The sequence below is a fragment of the Diceros bicornis genome, chromosome 22 (assembly GCF_020826845.1).
Source record: "Diceros bicornis minor isolate mBicDic1 chromosome 22, mDicBic1.mat.cur, whole genome shotgun sequence".
NCBI classification, from domain to species: domain Eukaryota; kingdom Metazoa; phylum Chordata; class Mammalia; order Perissodactyla; family Rhinocerotidae; genus Diceros; species Diceros bicornis.
This window is the reverse complement of record NC_080761.1, coordinates 41,485,708-41,504,953: the sequence shown is the minus strand read 5'-3', so window position 1 is coordinate 41,504,953 and position 19,246 is coordinate 41,485,708. Positions and strand designations below refer to the sequence as shown.

The 19,246-nt window shown below is 36.1% G+C and overlaps 1 protein-coding gene across 3 annotated transcripts in view; it reads right to left on the bottom strand.

Annotated features, from left to right (window-relative positions):
• Positions 1-19,246, bottom strand: part of DENND4C (DENN domain containing 4C) — a 117,487-nt gene that overhangs the window by 76,864 nt on the left and 21,377 nt on the right. For all 3 annotated transcript variants that reach the window (XM_058565862.1, XM_058565864.1, XM_058565866.1), the window contains exon 2: positions 11,838-12,159. In XM_058565862.1, coding sequence (XP_058421845.1) covers positions 11,838-12,142 — 305 coding nt within the window. In that variant the 5' untranslated portion in view covers positions 12,143-12,159. The remainder of the gene's footprint in view (positions 1-11,837; positions 12,160-19,246) is intronic.

The window sequence follows — 19,246 nt, the reverse complement described above, 5'->3', positions numbered from 1 at the left end:
TACACATTCTTCTCAAGCACACATAGAACATTCTCATGGATAGACCATATGCTGGGAAACAAGGCAAGCCTCAATAAATTTAAGAAGATTGGAATCATAACAAGCATCTTTTCAGACCATAATGCTAGGAAACTGGAAATTAACCACAAGAAAAAAACTGGGAAAGTGACAAAGATGTGGACGTTAAACAACATGCTACTGAACAACCAATGGATCATTGATGAAATTAAAGGGGAAATCAAAAAATATCTGAAAACAAACGAAAATGAAAATCATCATACCAACTCATATGAGATGCAGCAAAAGCGATCGCAAGAGGGAAATTCATAGCAATACAGGCCCATCTCAACAAACAAGAAAAAGCCCTGACAAGCAACCTTAAATTACACCTAACAGAACTAGCAAAAGAACAAACAAAGCCCAAAGTCAGCAGAAAGAGAGAAATAATAAAAATTAGAGCAGAAATAAATGAAATTGAGACCAAAAAAAAAAAAGTAGAAAGCATTAATGAAACAAAGAGTTGGTTCTTTGAGAACATAAAAAAATTGACAAACCCTTAGCCAGACTTACTAAGAAAAAAAGAGAAAAGGCTCAAAAAAATAAAATTAGAAGTGAAAGAGGAGAAATTACAACAGATACCACAGAAATACAAAAGATTATAAGAGAATACTATGAGAAACTATATGCCAAAAAATTGGACAATCTAGAAGAAATGGATAAATTCTTAGATTCATACAACCTCCCAAAACTGAACCAAGAAGAAATAGAGAATCTGAATAGACCAATCACAAGTAAAGAGACTGAAACAGTAATCAAAAAAACCTCCCAAAAAATAAAAGTCCAGGACCAGATGGCTTCTCCGGTGAATTTTACAAAACATTCAAAGAAGATCTAATGCCCATCCTTCTCAAACTATTCCAAAAAACAGAGGAAGATGGAACACTTCCTAACTCATTCTATGAGGCCAACATCACCCTGACACCAAAGCCAGACAAAGACAATACAAAAAAGTAAAATTCCACACCAATTTCACTGATGAACATAGATGCAAAAATACTCAACAAAATATTGGCAAACTGAATACAGCAATACATTAAAAAGATCATACACCATGATCAAGTGGGATTTATACCAGGGACGCAGGGATGGTTCAACATCCGCAAATCAATCAATGTGATACACCATAGCAACAAAATGAGGAATAAAAACCACATGGTCATCTCAATAGATGCAGAGAAGGCATTTAACAAGATCCAACATCCATTTATGATAAAAACTCTCAACAAAATGGGCATAGAAGGAAAGATCCTCAACATAATAAAGGCTATTTATGACAAACACACAGCCAACATCATACTCAATGGGGAAAGTGTGAAAGCCATTTCTCTGAGAACAGGAACGAGACAAGGCTGCCCATTCTCACCACTCTTATTCAACATAGTACTGGAGGTTTTGGCCAGAGCAATTAGGCAAGAAAAAGGAATAAAAGAAATCCAAATAGGCAATGAAGAAGTGAAACTCTCGCTATTTGCAGATGACATGATTTTATATATAGAAAACCCTAAAGAATCCATTGGAAAACTATTAGAAATAATCAACAACTACAGCAAAGTCGCAGGGTAAAAAAATCAACCTACAAAAATCAGTTGCATTTCTGTATACTAATAACATACTAACAGAAAGAGAGCTCAAAATGATAATACCATTTACAACTGCATCAAAAAGAATAAAATATCTAGGAATAAATCTTACCAAGGAGGTGAAAGACCTATACAATGAAAACTACAAGACATTATTGAAAGAAATCAATAATGATATAAAGAAATGGAAAGATATCCCATGCACATGGATTGGAAGAATAAACATAGTTAAAATGTCTATATTACCTAAAGCAATCTACAGATTCAATGCAATCCCAATCAGAATCCCAATGACATTCTTCATGGAAGTAGAAAAAAGAATACTAAAATTCATATGGGGCAACAAAAGACCCTGAATAGCTAAAGCAATCCTAAGAAAAAAGAACAAAGCTGGAGGCATCACAATCTCTGACTTCAAAACATACTACAAAGCAATAGCAATCAAAACAGCATGGTACTGGTACAAAAACAGACACACAGATCAATGGAACAGAACTGAAAGCCCAGAAATAAAACCACACATGTACAGACAGCTAATTTTCAACGAAGGATCTAAGAACATACAATGGAGAAAGGAAAGTTTCTTCAACAAATGGTGTTGGGAAAACTGGACAGTCACATACAAAAGAATGAAAGTGGACCATCTGCTATCGCCATTCACAAAAATTAACTCAAAATGGATCAGAGACCTGAAGGTGAGACCTGAAACTATAAAACTCATAGAAGAAAATATAGGCAACACACTATTTGACAGTGGTCATAAAGGAATCTTTTCAGATGCCATGCCTACTCAGACTAGGAAAACTAAAGAAAAAATAAGCAAGTAGGACTTCATCAGATTAAAGAGCTTCTACAAGGCAAATGAAACCAGGATCAAAATGAATAGACAACCAACCAGCTGGGAGAAAATATTTGCAAATCATATATCCAAAAAGGGGTTACTCTCCATAATATATAAAGAACTCACACAACTGAACAACAAAAACAACAAACAACCTGATCAAAAAATGGGCAGAGGAAATGAACAAGACACTTCTCCAAAGAAGATATACAGATGGCCAATAGGCATATGAAAAGATGTTCATCACTAATCATCAGGGAAATGCAAATCAAAACAACACTAAGATATCACCTTACACCCATTAGAATGGCTATAATCACCAAGACAAAAACAACAACTGTTGGAGAGGATGTGGAGAAACGGGAACCCTCATACACAGCTGATGGGAATGCAAACTGGTGCAGCCTCTAGGTAAAACAGTATGGAGATTGCTCAAACAATTAAAAATGGAAATACCCTCTGATCCAGCTATCCCACCACTGGGAATCTATCCAAAGAACCTGAAATCAACAATCCAAAGAGGCTTATGCACCCCTATGTTCATTGCAGCATTATTGACTATAGCCAAGAAGTGGAAGCAACCTAAGTGTCCCTCAACTGATGATTGGATCAAGAAGATGTGGTGTATATATATACAATGGAATACTACTCAGCCATAAAAAAAGACAAAATAGTTCCATTTGCAACAACATGGATGGACCTGGAGGGTATTATGTTAAGCGAAATAAGCCAGAAAGAGAAAGACAAACACTGTATGATCTCACTCATATGTGGAATATAAACCAACACATGGACAGAGAAAACTGTATTGTGGTCATCAGGGGCAATGGGGGTGAGGGGTGGGCACGAGGCGTGAAGGGAGACATGTATATGGTGATTGACAAACAAAAATGTACCACAAAAATTTCACAATGTTATAAACTATTAAGACATCAATTAAAAAAAAAAGAAAACTTCTATGCTACAATTGATACCATCAAGAAAGTGAAAACATAACCCACAGGGTGCGAGAAAATATTTGCAAATCACATATCTAATTAGGGAATTCTTTCCAGAATATGTAAAGAACTCTTACAACTCAATATAAAAAGATAAATAACAGGGGCCAGCCTGGTGGCATAGTGGTTAAGTTCGTGCGCTCTGCTTAAGCAGCCCGGGGTTCGCAGGTTCAGATCCCGAGCGCGGACCTACGCACCGTTCACCAAACCATGCTGTGGCAGTGTCCCATATATAAAATAGAGGAAGATGGGCACAGATGTTAGCTCAGGGCCAATCTTCCTCAGCAAAAAGAGAAAGATTAGCAACGGATGTTAGCTCATGGGCAATCTCCTTTACCATAAAAAAAAAAAAAAAAGATAACACAATTTAAAAATGGGCACAGTACTGGCAAAGGATGTATGAGAATTCTCTGTGCTATCTTTACAACTCTTCTGTAAAACTAAAAATATTTTATAATAAACATTTTCTTTTTTTTTAAAGTGAGCAAAGAATCTAAACAGAGATTTGTCCACAGAAGATACACAAATGCCCAAAAGCACATGAAAAGATAATCAACATATTAGCCATTAGGGAATTGCAAATCAAAACCACAATGAGATACCACTTCACATCCCCTAGGATGGCTATAATCAAAAAAGAAAGATAATAAGTGTTGGTGAGGGTGAAGAGAAATTGGAATCCTCATACACTGTTGGTGGAAATCAACTGCTTTGGAAAACAGTTTGACAGTTCCTCAAAGGGTTAAACATAGAGTTTCCATACGACCTAGCAATTCTACTCCTAAGTATATACCCAAGAGAAATGAAAACATACATCTGCACAAACACTGGTACACAAATGCTCATAACAGCATTATTCATCATAGCCAAAAAGTGGAAACAATCAAATGGCCATCAACTAATGAATGGATACAAAGAATGTGGTATAGCCATATAACAGAATATTGTTCAGCAATAAAAAGGAATGAAGTACTGACACATGGTACAACATGGATGAACCTTGTAAACACGTTAGGTGAAAGAAGCCAGACAAAAAAGACCACATATTATATGATTCATGAAATGTCCAGAATAGTCATATCTATAGAGACAGAAAGTAAATTAGTAGTTGCCTAGGACTAGAGGGTGGGAAGGAGTATGAGAGAGTGACTGCTAACGGGTATGGGGTTTCTTTTTAGTGTGATGAAAATGTTCTAAAATTAATTGCAGTGATGACTGCCCAACTCTGTGACTATACTAAAGACCACCGAATTGTACACTTTAGATGGGTGAATTGTGTGATATGTGAATTATATCTCAATGAAGCTGTTAAAGCCTAAGTAATATTAAAATATAACATAAAGCCTCTATATTTAAATCAGGATAGTACTGACAAACAAGTGAACAGAAAGAACAACGAACTCAAAAGAAAACCTAGTATATGATAAAGGTGACATCTCAATATACTGAGAGAAAGATGGACTTGTTAACTTAAGCAGTGCTTTGATAACTGACTTGCAGTTTGGGAAAAAAATAAAATTCTATCTATACTTCACACTATACACAGGCAGGGCTCCCAGTGGATCACAGGTGTAAATATAAAGAACGAAACCATACTAGTACTAAAAGAAAACCTAGCAGTGGGAAAAACATAACTATGACTCAAAATCTAGAAGCAAGAGAGTAAGAAAATAGACGTCATAAAATAAACTTTTACACGACAAAAAAACACTATAAGCCAAGTCAAAAAGACAAATTACAAACTTGGAGAAAACACAATACATAAAACTACATAAATACATAAAATAATACATAACAAGGCTAAAAACCTGTTTTTAAAAAGACACTAAGAGTTAAAATGCCAAAAGACATTAACAATTCACAAAAGAAAAAAGGAAAACAGTCCTTAAACATGTGAAGAAATGCTTAACCCCATTAAAATTACTGACATACCATTTCTCTACTGTGAGACTGACAAAAATTCAAAAATCTGATCACATACTTTGTTAATGGGACTCTGGGGAAAGAAGCACATATGTTGACGGTGGGAGTATAAACTGGTACAACTGAATGGAGGGAAATTTGGTAACATTTAACGAAATTATATATGCATTTATCTTTTAACCCAGGAATTCCCTTCTAGGATCTACCTGAAAATATACCTCCAGAAATATGTAACAATATATGCACGAAGTTATTCACCAAAGCGTTCTTGTAATAGCACAAGATTGGAAAGAACCCAGATGTCCATCAGTAGAAGTTTGGTTGAAGAAAGTATAGCCCATACATCCACACAAACAAGTACTATAGAACTGTAAAAAAAGAATGAGAAAGATCTCCATGTTCAGATACGGAGTGATACCCAGGATACATTGTTAGGTGAAAGAAGCAAAGTGTAAAATAGTGTATATAGTATCTACATTTTCTCTAAGAGAAAGAAATAAAAATACACACACATACATGTTTGTTTATTTTTGTAAAAACACACAGCAAAAGGATAAATCAGAAACCACATAACGGGAGGAGAGGGCAGGAAGTACAGAGAAAGGAGTAGAGGAAATAGAGACTGAAGCAATACTTCTCTAAATTTATCTTCTTACATGTTTTGAACCATGACAACATTTTCCATATCAAATTATTTTAAAACAAATGAAACACAAATAGAAAGATGAACTTAACTGCATAGCAAATTGGTAACACAACCACATAGAAAAACTATTTCATATAATTTTTTAACACAGTACACTGTAAATGCTTAATGCATTTTATTCTAAGGACAAGGAACTCAGTAAACAAGTTTATTATTGGTAGTAATACCGATATTGTAACCTTGAGATCACCTTACGTATATAAGATAAAGCAATAAGTAATATATTTATGATTTAAGAACGAAGATTTTCAGTGTAAGAGAAACAAGACACAATCCAACATGAGCTAAGAAAAAGTTCTTCAATGTTAAATTTAATCTTGAAATATTAATATGAACTCATGATTTTAAAATATATATATTATAAAATAAAATATATATTAAAATATAAAATATATATACAATAGACACCCCAGAACAATGACCACACATAGCTCCAGATTTTGACTGACACAGCAGTCAGCTGGAATGGGCTCGCACTGGCCAAATTTGGGACAATTTGAGCAAACGGAATAAGGACTGTAATCAATTTTTATCACATAGAATAAATTAAAATCTATAGTTCCTCAGTCATACACAAAACAATAAAAAATGAGAGAGAGAGAGAAGAGGAAAGCTCTTCGTTATAGAAAAACAATAAAAAATGAGACAGAGAGAGAAGAGGAAAGCTCTTCATTATAGAAAAATGCCAGTTAAAAAACGTATTTTTTAAATGGCAGAATTAGAAAAGCCTCATTTTACATGCCCCAATGTAAGATCTAATTCAGGCAACGATCAATGGATGCCAAAAAACAGTAAGTAAGTGAAAAGGTGCCAGGGAATAAGATATTTAAACAATGCCCATAACTCTACAAATTACTTAGAGAAAATAAAAATGTCTTTAAAATAGATATCTGGCGATTACCACCTTAACTAAGTGATTGAACTTGGTATCACTAATTATGGGACAATCTGTCACAACATGCTTTCCTGATGCTAGCATTACCTGTAAGTATTCTTGCCAAAAACGTTTAACATAAATTTAATCCAGACTTTAAACCTAACGTCCAGTTTACAGGAAATACTGACAATAAAGGAACAAGTTAAACAACAATGAGGAAATAATCAGATAAATCTAGAATGTGGGGCATTCTGCAAGACAACTGGCCTAAACTCTTCAAAATGTGCATATATCGTAGAAAAATGTTGGGGACTATCTAGATAAACAGACTAAAGAGGCATAACAACCAAATGCAATAGGTAAACCATGACAGGATCCTGGATTTTTTTTTTTTAAAAAAGGGTATAAAAGCACTCTTGAGACAACTACGAGCATCTGGATAGGGAACAGATATGGAAAATTATGATGAAATTATTTATTTTCTATATACTATGTTATACAAGAGCATGTCTTAAGGGATGCATGTGAAGTATTCATGGGAGAATTATCATGATATCTCCAGTCTCCTTTCAAATAGTTTAGCAAAAATTTGGAAAAATTTTACTTTGTTGAACATAGGAGGAAAGAATACTGTTCATTATACTACAGTCTATCATTTATAAGGAAAAAATACTGCCGTTTAACATATTTTATCAACTTTTCAGTATGTTTGAAATTTTTCAAAAAACAAAAGTGTTGGAGAAAAAACTCATTTGAAAGTCAATGAATCGGAAAAACAGAAGATAAGAACTTTGTATAGCAGGGTCTGTGATTCTTTATCTTAAACACATCTAAGATAATACATTGCCCTATTAAAATTATACTTTAGAGAGTATTTGACATTATGAGGGAATAACAGATCTCATATACTTTAATTAAAGTCTTTTCTAGAAAAAAACTATTTTTATAAATATCTCAGTTTATAAAACAATTAGAAAGATCAAAAGTTTGACAACAGTGTTTCACATTTAGTTGAATAAGATAGGTGACTGTCTTTACAGTGGCTAATAGGTTTTCCAAACTTCACTAGTGTGCTTAATCAGGGGGGAAGTGGGGAGGACAGGTCAACACATTTAAGTCATCAGATATTAACAATTATTTGACCTGGAAAAAAACATTTACCACCACGATTAGCTAAAAGACAACCACACATTTTAGCAAACCTGGATCTGTAAACTACCATAACATAAACTAGAAGCCTTAGGGAACTGAAAGATGTATACGAAAGGGCCAACTGCAACCTGAAAGCAACTGTCTAAGCATAATATCTAAGTCATGATTTTATTTTTAAGTTGTGCCCCTGAACCACAAGCAACAACAATCTTTCAGGGATTCACATCCTTCCAATCACGACTGTATGGTACGGGAGGTTGCGGAGGAGGATGTGAAAAGACGGCCTTTAAAGGATGGCTAACAGAGGGAACAGTGAGGGCTAGTACATGAGATAACTCTCCAGCTGGTTTCCCTTCAACTGACATGGATATTACCAAAATTTTATCCTATACCCACCCTTCTACGGATATTACTTATCTTAAGAAAACCATAGTGAAAATAAAAGGAACTGACAGGAAAACCATTACATGCCCTGAAGCACTTCACTACAAACAATAATTTGTGTTCACACCCATTGTCACTTCCTTTCTCCTTCTCAAAGAGAAAGCTCCTCCCATTAAAGACTAATCCAGTCACCCACACTGTTGACATTACCCCTTCAATCTATTTCATATTACCCCTTCAACCTATTTCATAATTTTATTCTATCAAATATCTCCTCTCATTCCTATATTTTCCCTCTTCCTTCTCCATTGGTTGCTTTTTTTTTTTTTTGCATTTTTGTGTGTGTGTGTGAGAGGAAGATTAGCCCTGAGCTAACATCTGTCGCCAATCCTCTTCTTTTTGTTGAGGAAGACTGGACCTGGGCTAACATTCGTGCCCATCTTCTCCTTTACACCAGATGCCGCCACAGCATTGCTTGACAAGCAGTGCATCGGTGCGCGCCTGGGATCCGAACCCGTCAACCCCAGCCTACAGCAGTGGAGCGCAAGCACTTAACCGCTATGCCACCAGGCCGGCCCTCCATTGGTTTCTTTCTTTCGGTATAAAGATGTCCAAGGTTATCCTCTGGGAGAAAGGTTAAAAAACAGCCCTGACTCTGTACCCTCTCACTCCTCAGATATCCTAAACCACCGCTTCTGGGGATTTTGTTAAAATACAGATTTCAGGGGGGCCGGCCCTGTGGCCCCATGGTTAAAGTTCTGCGCGCTCCACTTCGGCAGCCCAGGTTCACGGGTTCAGATCCTGGGCGCAGACCTACACCACTTGTCAGCCATGCTGTGACGGCAATCCACATACAAAATAGAGGAAGACTGGCACAGATGTTAGCTCAGGGCTAATCTTCCTCAAGCAAAAAGAGGAAGATTGCAGCGGATGTTAGCTCAGGGCAAATTTTCATCCGCAAAAAAAAAAAAAAAAATTTTGATTCAGTAGGTCTGGGGCAATGCCTGAGATTCTGAATTTCTAACACGTTCCCAGGCCTTATGGACGATATTGGTCCATGGAACACACCTTGAATAACAAAGCACATAACTATCTTCGTCCCTTAAAGTCAAGCTTTCAAAAAGAAGCCTCTATTACTCCAATAGCCAATCACTTCTCAACTCTTTCTAACCTGGCTCCTGTGTCCAATGATCTTATAAAGTTGTTTAACCACCATCCTAAATGTATTGACTTGAAGGAAAATCATAGAAGCTAAACAGGGTGGACGATACAAAAAGAGTTAAATGGGTGCTGCATAAAGGTCAAGCAAGATAAGGACAAATCATCCTTTGGCTTTGGAAATTTGAACATAATGAGGACCTTAGGACAATCTTACCAGAGCTCTGGCTGCAATAGTGGAGGAGGTGATGAGCATATCAAGTGGTGGTCAAATGCAGCAGCTCACTACCTTTCTTAGTATCTGAACAACTATCAACAGAACAACCAGCAACCAACTGTTTAAAAAACAAAAAAAGCTTTATGGGACAATCAGGGAAATTTGGATATATGATGATATTAAGGAATTAATCATTTTTTTAGGTGTGATAGTATGGTTACATTAAAAGAGAGAGATTCAACATAAAAAAATCAATCATTGTAATATATCACATTCATAGAATGAAGGAAAACTCCACATGATCAACTCAATTAACAAAGAAAAGGCCTTGGACAAAATCCAATACACTTTCATGAGAAAATCTCTCATAAAACCAGGAATAGAAGGGACCTTCCTTAACATGATAAATGGCATTTACGAAAAACTCATAGCTAACATCATACTCCATGGTGACAGACTGAAAGCTTTCCACCTAAGATCAGGAATGAGACAAAGATGCCTGCTTTCACCACTGCTATCCAACATGGTACCCTAAGTTCTAGTCAGAGCAACAGGACAAGGGGGCAAATAGAGCAAACTGCAAAAGAAGGAGTAAAACTATTCCTATTTGCAAATAATGATCCTATATATTAAAAAATCCCCCAAAATCCAGAAGAAAGCTATTAGAGGGGATGGGGGTGGAGGGAGGGCAAAAGGTAAAGGGGCACATATGTATAGTGCCAGATAAAAACTAGACTATTGGTGGTGAGCAAGATGCAGTCTATACAGCAACTGATATATAATGACGCACACTTGAAATTACACAATGTTATAAACCAATATGACCTCAATAAAATTAAAAAAAGAAAAAAAAGCTATAAGAGCTAACAAACAAATTAGCAAGGTTGCAGAGTACAAGATTAACATATAACGTTAAAATTCAGCTGTGTTTCCCTACACCAGTAACAAACAATCCGAAAAAGAAATTAAGAAAATAATCCCATTTATAACAGAATCCAAAAGAATAACACACTTAGGAATAAAATTAATCAAGGAGGTGAAAGACTTATACACTAAAAACCATAGAACATTGGTGAAAGAAATTAAAGAAAACCTAAATAAATGAAAACACATTTCATGTTCATAGGTTGGGAGACTTAAATACTGTAAAGCTGACAATACTCTCCAAACTGATCTACATATTAAATGCAATCCCCATCAAAACTTCAACTGCATGTTTTGCATAAATGGACAAGCTGATCCCAAATATTTCCCAAGATGTTCTCAAGTACCTATAATACGTTTTTACACTGCTGGTAATTACAATAAACAGAACAGCTTAATACATGACACGTATACATGAAAAAGTATTACAGGTATTCTAAAAAGCACATCTTCTTTACAGAAGAGTCAAAATAGACATTTTTGGAACAAAAGCTTTTACCAAGAAGAATGTTCTTCATTGGCTATGAACTAGATACTAAATACCTCATAACAATTACACTCCTTCTAAACTGTAAATACCCTCCTCCTGGCACCAAAAACCACACAGCACAATTTTGTTTTTTAAACCAGGAATGCTCCTTTGTTAAATGAGTTCAGGGCTTCACAAAAACTCATCACATAACTCAAGTAGCTCCCTAAAAATATACTTTTATTATAACTTCTTGCTCTTTTATGTTTAATTAATAAGCTTATCTGCTAAGCAGAACAGAAATGGAATCACATTTCAAGCTCCAATGCCCTCATTACAATATTCTTTTGAAAGGAAATGATCTAATGATTCAAGTACAATACAGAGAAATTCAGTAAGAGTGGACAGAGATATGTAATATCTTACTATACTTGATCCTGAAGTAACAAACAATAATAAAACTATCAAAGATTTCAAATTTCTATTCCTAGGTATCTTAAATAAATTTTATTCTCTTCTCTACAGCAAAAGAAAATAAGTCACCATACCCAACGTCGGTAAGGGGTGGTTTGTCTCTCCCTCTCTTGTAACAGAGGAAAAGTTCTGGGCTTTTCAGACTTCCATAGTTCAAGTTTGCTTGGAGAGCTGATGGAGTGGCTTCAACACAGGTGTAACCTTCAGGTACTGTTTCCCCAGCTGATTTGTTAATAACTGCAATGTCTGTAATTGGAGCTTTAGGTCCAGTTGACTTAGTATCTAAACGATTTATTTCTTGATCCAAAAGAGCAGATGTATCAGTGAGACCTGCCACAACAAAGTAGTCGGTCACTCTTGGCCCTTTGTCTGCTATCATGGCTGCTATTATGTTTCCTAGAAAAGGAAAAAAAAAAAGACATCAATTAAATAAAATACTTTATCCTGACTCATTAAAATTAAAATACTCCTGAGCTAATAGGGATCAACTAGCACACTTCTCAGTTGGATTTATAATCAAACTGTTGTCATTCTATAGAAGCCTGTTTTGGTATCATCTTGTCAGCTTCTACCTCTTATAAGATACAAGTTTAAAGCACCAACTCATTTGTACGGCACCTATGATCCTTTCAGGTGCCCAAGGCTCTGTTAAGAATAATCAAATTGTCAGAGGTGGGCTACGGTGCTCTCCTTTGAGCAAAATGCACTTAATGAACAATATTCAGACGATCTGAAAAATCATTCTCTTTTAAGTTACAGAATTCCAAGAGCTAAGTTTCACATTTAAACAAACCAAATGAGTTCATCATGAATTAGTCAAGGTCTAACACAAAAAAAACAAAGGTAATAGTAATAAATATAATTAAACCAGTCTCTTAGCAATTCAGTTAGGAGTCTGTCCCTTATAGCTAAGAAACATTATAGAAACACCATGTAAACTAAGTAAATTTAGGAATAATTACATATTTCATATACAAATACCAGATACACTATAAAAAACTATAACCAAAGGCAAAATTATGCAAAATATACATTAAGAGAGTTAGGTACTACATGCTAGAAACCTAGAGAATATGAAGATTGAGTCAAGATTTCTATTATCTTTAAACTCAATATTCTAAAAATAAATTAAGCTTCTGAGGTTTGAAATATTTCCAGGGATTTTAAGTGCCTTTTAAATACAACTTTGTTGAAGTGTAATTTACATACAATAAAATGCACATATTTAAAATGTATAATCTGGTAAGTTTTCACAAATGTATACACCTGTGAAAGTATTACCACAATCAAGATAGTGAACATATCCATCAACATCCAAAATTTTCTTGTACCCTTTATTATCTCTCCCTTCCCAGGCAATGATTGATACCTGCTTTCTGTCCCTATGGATTAGTCTCTAGAATTGATATAAATGGAATCATACAGTATATATTCTTTTTGGTCTAGCTTCTTTCACTCATCATAATTTTTGTTTTATTGAGGTCATATTGGTTTAAACATTGTATAATTTCAGGTGTACATTGTGATATGTCAGTTTCTGTATAGACTGCATCATACTCACCATCAACAGTCTAGTTTCTATCCATCATCATACATATGTGCCCCTTTACCCCTTTCACCCACCCCCGACCCCCTTCACCTCTGGCAACCACTAATCCGTTCTCTTTATTCATGTTTGTTTATCTTCCACATATGACACTCATTATAATTATTTTGAGATTCATCCATGTTGTTTATATCAATAAGTTTATTCCTTTTTATTGTTGATTAGTATTCCATTGTTGAATATACCACAATATGTTTACACATTCACCTATATTAATAGATATTTTGGGGTCCGGCCCCATGGCTTAGTGGTTAAGTGCGCACGCTCCCCTACTGGCGGCCCGGGTTTGGATCCCAGGCGCGCACCGACGCACTGCTTCTCGGGCCATGCTGAGGTGGCGTCCCACATACAGCACCTAGCAGGATGTGCAACTATGACATACAACTATCTGCCGGGGCTTTGGGGAAAAAAAAAGGAGGAGTATTGGCAATAGATGTCAGCTCAGAGCCAGTCTTCCTCAGCAAAAACAGGAGGATTGGTATGGATGTTAGCTCAGGGCTGATCTTACAAATAAAATAAAATAATAAAATAAAATAAAATAAATAAAATAAAATAATAAAATAAAATAGACATTTGGGTTATTTTCAGTTTGGGGCTACTGCAAATAAAGCTGTCATGAACACCCATGTACAAGCCTTATGAACACATGCTTTCATTTATTTAGGTAAATTCCTAACACGGAATGGCTGAATTACCTAGCAGGTATATACCGTTCTAAAAAACTGCCAAATAATCTTCTAGACTGAGTGTATTATTTTACATTCCTATCATCAGTATATGAGAGTTCCAGTTGTTTCACATCCTCTCCAACGATCTATGAGGTCAGTCTTTTTATTTTTTTACTTTTTTTGTGAGAAAGATCAGCCCTGAGCTAACATCCATGCCAATCCTCCTCTTTTTGCTGAGGAAGACTGGCCCTGGGCTAACATCTGTGCCATCTTCCTCTACTTTATATGGGACGCCGCCACAGCATGGCCGGACAAACGGTGCATCGGTGCGCGCCCGGGATCCAAACCCGGGCTGCCAGCAGCGGAGTGTGCGCACTTAACCGCTATGCCACGGGGCTGGCCCCGAGGTCAGTCTTTTTAACTTAGATATTTTGATATGTCTAGAGTAACACTTAACTGTAGTTTTAATTTGCATCTTTCTAATGACTAGTGATGTTGACCATCTTTTCATGTGCTTATTTTCCATCCATATATTTTCTCCGGTGAAGTATCTGTTCAAATCTTTTGCCTTTTTTTTCTGGTGAGGAAGATTAGCCCTGAGATAAGACCCGTTGTCAATCCTCCTCCTTTTGCTGAGGAAGATTGGCCCTGGGCTAACATTCGCACTCATCTTCCTCTACTTTATACGTGGGACGCCTGCCACAGCATGGCTTGATAAGTGGTGCATAGGTGTGCGCCCAGGATCCAAATCTGCGAACCCCGGGCCGCCAAAGCAGAGCATGCAAACTTAACCACTACACCACCTGGCCAGCCCCCTTTTGCTCATTTTTTAATTGGGTTGTTTGTTTACTCATTATTAAGTTTTGAAAGTTCTTTATATATTTTAGAGACAAGTCATTTATCAGGCATATGCTTTGCAAATATTTTCTCCTAATCTGTGGCTTGTCTTTTTATGCTCTTAATAGTGCCTTTTGAAAAGCAGAAGTTATTTTTGATGAAGTCCAGTTTATCAATCTGTTCTTTTATGGATCATGCTTGTGGTGTCATATTTAAAAAAATCATTGTCTAATCCAAGATCACAAAGGTTTTCTCCCATAATTTCTTAGAAAAGTTTTATAATTTTAGGTTTTACATTTAGATCTATGATCTATTCTTCGTTAATTTTTGTACATAGTGTGAGGTATGAATCAAGATTCACTTCTTACATATAGATATCCAATTTTTCCAGCACCACTGGTTGAAAAGACTATCTTTTCTCTAATGTATTGCTTTTGTACCTTTGATTTGCTCAATTATGTGTGTGTTTATTTCCGGATTTTCTATTCTGTTCCATTGATCTATTTGTCCATGTGTCAGTACCACATGGTTTTTATTACTGTAGCTTTACAATGAATCTTGAAATCAGGGAGTGTTACTCTTCAACTCTGTTGTTCTTCAAAATTGCTTTGAAAAAGGTCCTTTGCATTTCAATGAGCATTTTAGAATTAGCTTATCAATTTCTATCCATCAAAAAAAAATGCCTAGTAAGATTTTAATTGGGATTGTGTTGAATCTGCAGGTCAATTTAAGAAAGACTGACAATATTGAGTCTTCTAACCCATGACCAAGGTTTATCTCTGCATTTATTTAGATTTTACAAAATTTCTCTCATCAATGTTTTGTAGTTTACAGCATGTCTTTCACATCTTTTGTCAGATTTATCCTTAAGTACTTAATAATTTAGATGCTATTGTAAATGACATCATTTCCTTTTTTAACTCAATTTTCAATTGTTCATTGCTACTACATAGAATTACAATTGATTTTTATATAATGATCTTGTATAATGCAATCTTGCTAAAGTTGCTTATGAGTTGTAGAGCTTTTCTGTAGGTTCCATCAAATTTTCTACATAGATAATAACGTGTGTAAATAGACAATTTTACTTCTTTCTTTCTTTTTCTTGCCTTACTGTACTGGCTAAAACATCCAGTACAATGTTCAAGAGAAATCGTGACCAAAGAAGATATACAAATGACCAATAAGCACATGAAAATATGCTCAACATTATTAGTTATAGCAGCATTATTCACAAGAGCCAAAAGGTAGAAACAATCCAAGTGTCCATCAGCAGATGAATGGATAAACAAAATGTGGTATATCCATACAGTGAAATATTATTCAGCCATAAGAAGGAATCAAATTTTGATAAATGCTACATGGATAAACTTTGAAAACATTAAGCTAAGTGAAATAAGCCAGACACAGAAGGACAAATATCATATGATTCCACTTATATGAGGTACCTAAAATAGGCCGATTCATAGAGACACAAAGTAGCACAGAGGTTACCAGGGCCTGGGAGAGGGGAGAATGGAGAGTTATTGTTTAATGGGTACAGAGTTTAGGTTGGAGATGATGGAAAAGCTTTGGGTATAGAAAGTGGCAACGGCGGCCCCGTGGCTTAGCAGTTAAGTGCACGCGCTCCGCTGCTGGCGGCCCGGGTTCGGATCCCGGGCATGCACCGATGTACCACTTCTCCGGCCATGCTGAGGCCGCGTCCCACATACAGCAACTAGAAGGATGTGCAGCTATGACATACAACTATCTACTGGGGCTTTGGGGGAAAAAAAATAAATAAATAAAATTATTAAAAAAAAGAAAAAAAGAAAGTGGCAATGGCTACACAACATTGCCAATGTATTTAAGGCCACTGAATTGTACACTTACAAATAGTGAATATGATAAATATTATGCTATGTATATTTTACCACAATAAAAAAAAGAGAGAGAATGCATCAATAAACATCTCTCCACATTAAACTTTTGGGTCTCTGTTAAGTTATAAATTCCTGGAGTCAGCTTTCCAGATCAGAGTATATAAATGCCTGTATAACTATTGTTATATGTTACCTTCTTGCCTTTTGAAAAGAATATACCAATTTACCATGGCAACAGTAATGTAACTATGGTCCAATGGGTGATATAATTGTATTTATGTTTATTGTGTTAGAGTAAAACTGGTGCAAGGAGGTTGTTTTAATACACATTTCTGAGACCCTACAAGATGGCAGCAAAGGCAGACTCTGAACTCACCTCCTCCCACAGACAGAGCAGACTTACAACTAATCTTGGAACAATTACCCCTGAGAGAGAACTGAAAACTGGATAAGAGGAACCCTTGCAACAAACAACAATCCTGACGGAGGTGAAAGAGGCAGAAATTCCCTTCTGGAGAGAAAAAAACGCCACCTTCACAAGCCACAAGGCTTCACAGCCGCCCCGGAGCAATCTAAAGGTATGCAGCCTTCCCTGGAGGAGTAGGGGACCTGAGCTGGGGAGCATTGCTGCTACAAGTATTTTTTGAACCCAGCACAACTGACACAAGTGTCATAATATCTGGCTTTGCTGGCTACTAACAACAACGGGGAATACCCCCAGAAAAGCTGGGACATAAAGAAATTAATACACATTTCTTTGATCAAAAAAAAAGGAGAGAGAGAAATATTGACAGCGGACATCTTTGTTTTGTTCCTAATCTTACGAGGAAAGCATTCAGTCTTTTACCAGTAAATACAATGTCACTTGTAGGTTTTTCATAGCTGCTCTTTATCAAGTTAAGGAAGTTCCTTTCTATTCCTGAGATTCTTATCGGGAATAGATGTTGGATTTTATCATATACTTTTTCTGCATCTACTGAGATCATACACTTTTTCTGTTTTTTAATATAATGAATTATACTGATTAATTTTAAAGTTATTAACCAACCCTGCATTCCTGAGATAAACCCCACTTGACCATGACATATTATCCTTTTTACATATTATTGGATTCTATTTGCTAAAACTTTGTTTGAAATTTTATATGTTAATGACAGATATTGGTCTGTAGTTTTCTTATCTTGGAATGTCTTTATCTGGTTTTGGTATCAAGGTAATGCCAGTCCTACAGAATGAGTTGGGAAGAATTTACTCCTCTTCAATTTTCTGGAAGAGTTTGTATAGCTTCAGTATTATTTCTTCCTTAAATATTTGATAGAATTCACCTGTGAAATCATCTGGGTCTGGAGTTTTCTTTGTGCGTAGGTTTTTAACTATAAATTCAATTCCTTTAACATATATGGGGCTATTCAGTTTACCTACTTCTTTTTTTTTTTTCAAAGATTTTATTTATTTATTCCCCCCCCCCCCGCAAAGTCCCAGTAGACAGTTGTATGTCATAGCTGCACATCCTTCTAGTTGCTGTATGTGGGACGCGGATCCAGCATGGCCGGAGAAGCGGTGCGTCGGTGCGCGCCCGGGATCCGAACCAGGCCAACAGCAGCGGAGCGCGCGCACTTAACCGCTAAGCCACGGGGCTGGCCCTACCTACTTCTTCTTGATTAAACTTTTGTAGTTTGTGACTATCTTAGTCCATTCAGGCTGCTATACCAAATACCATAGTTTGGGTGGCTTAGAAACAATGGAAATTTATTTCTCACAGTTCTGGAGGCTGGGAAGTCCAAGATCAAGGCACTGGCAGATTCAGTGCCTTGTCTAGTGAGGGCTAGCTTCCTATTTCATAGAAGGCTGTCTTCTTGCTGTAACTTCACATGATGGAAGGGGAGTGAGGGATCTCTCTGGTGTCTCTTTTAGAAAAGCACTAATCCCATTCATGAGGGTTTCATGACTGAAGCACCTCCCAAAGCCCCACATCCAAATACCATCACATTAGGGATTAGTTTCAACATAAGAAGTGCAGGGGACACAAACGTGAAGTCTATAGCAGTGTCTTGCAAGGAATTTGTCCATTTCATCTAAGTTGTCAATTTATTGGCATCAAGTTGTTCATAATATTCTCTTATTATCCTTATAATACCTATAGAATATGTAGTGATGTCACCTCTCTCTCTCATTCCTGATACTAGTAATTTGTGTCTTCTCACTTTTTTTCCTGATCAGTCTGGCTAGTTTATCAATTTTATTCTTCTTCTTTAAGAACCAGCTTTTGGTTTCATTGATTTTTCTCTACTGCTTTTCTGTTTCATATTTCACTGATTTCTACTTTGATCTTTATTTCTTTCCCTCTGCTTATATAGAATTTACTTTCCTCTTCTTTTTCTAGTTTCTTAAGGTGGAAGCTGAGGTCATTGATTTAAGATCTTTCTTCTCTTCTAATGTAGTTATTTAGCCCTATAAATCCCCCCACCCCCCAAGTAACGTTTTAGTGGCATCCCACAAATTTGGGTATG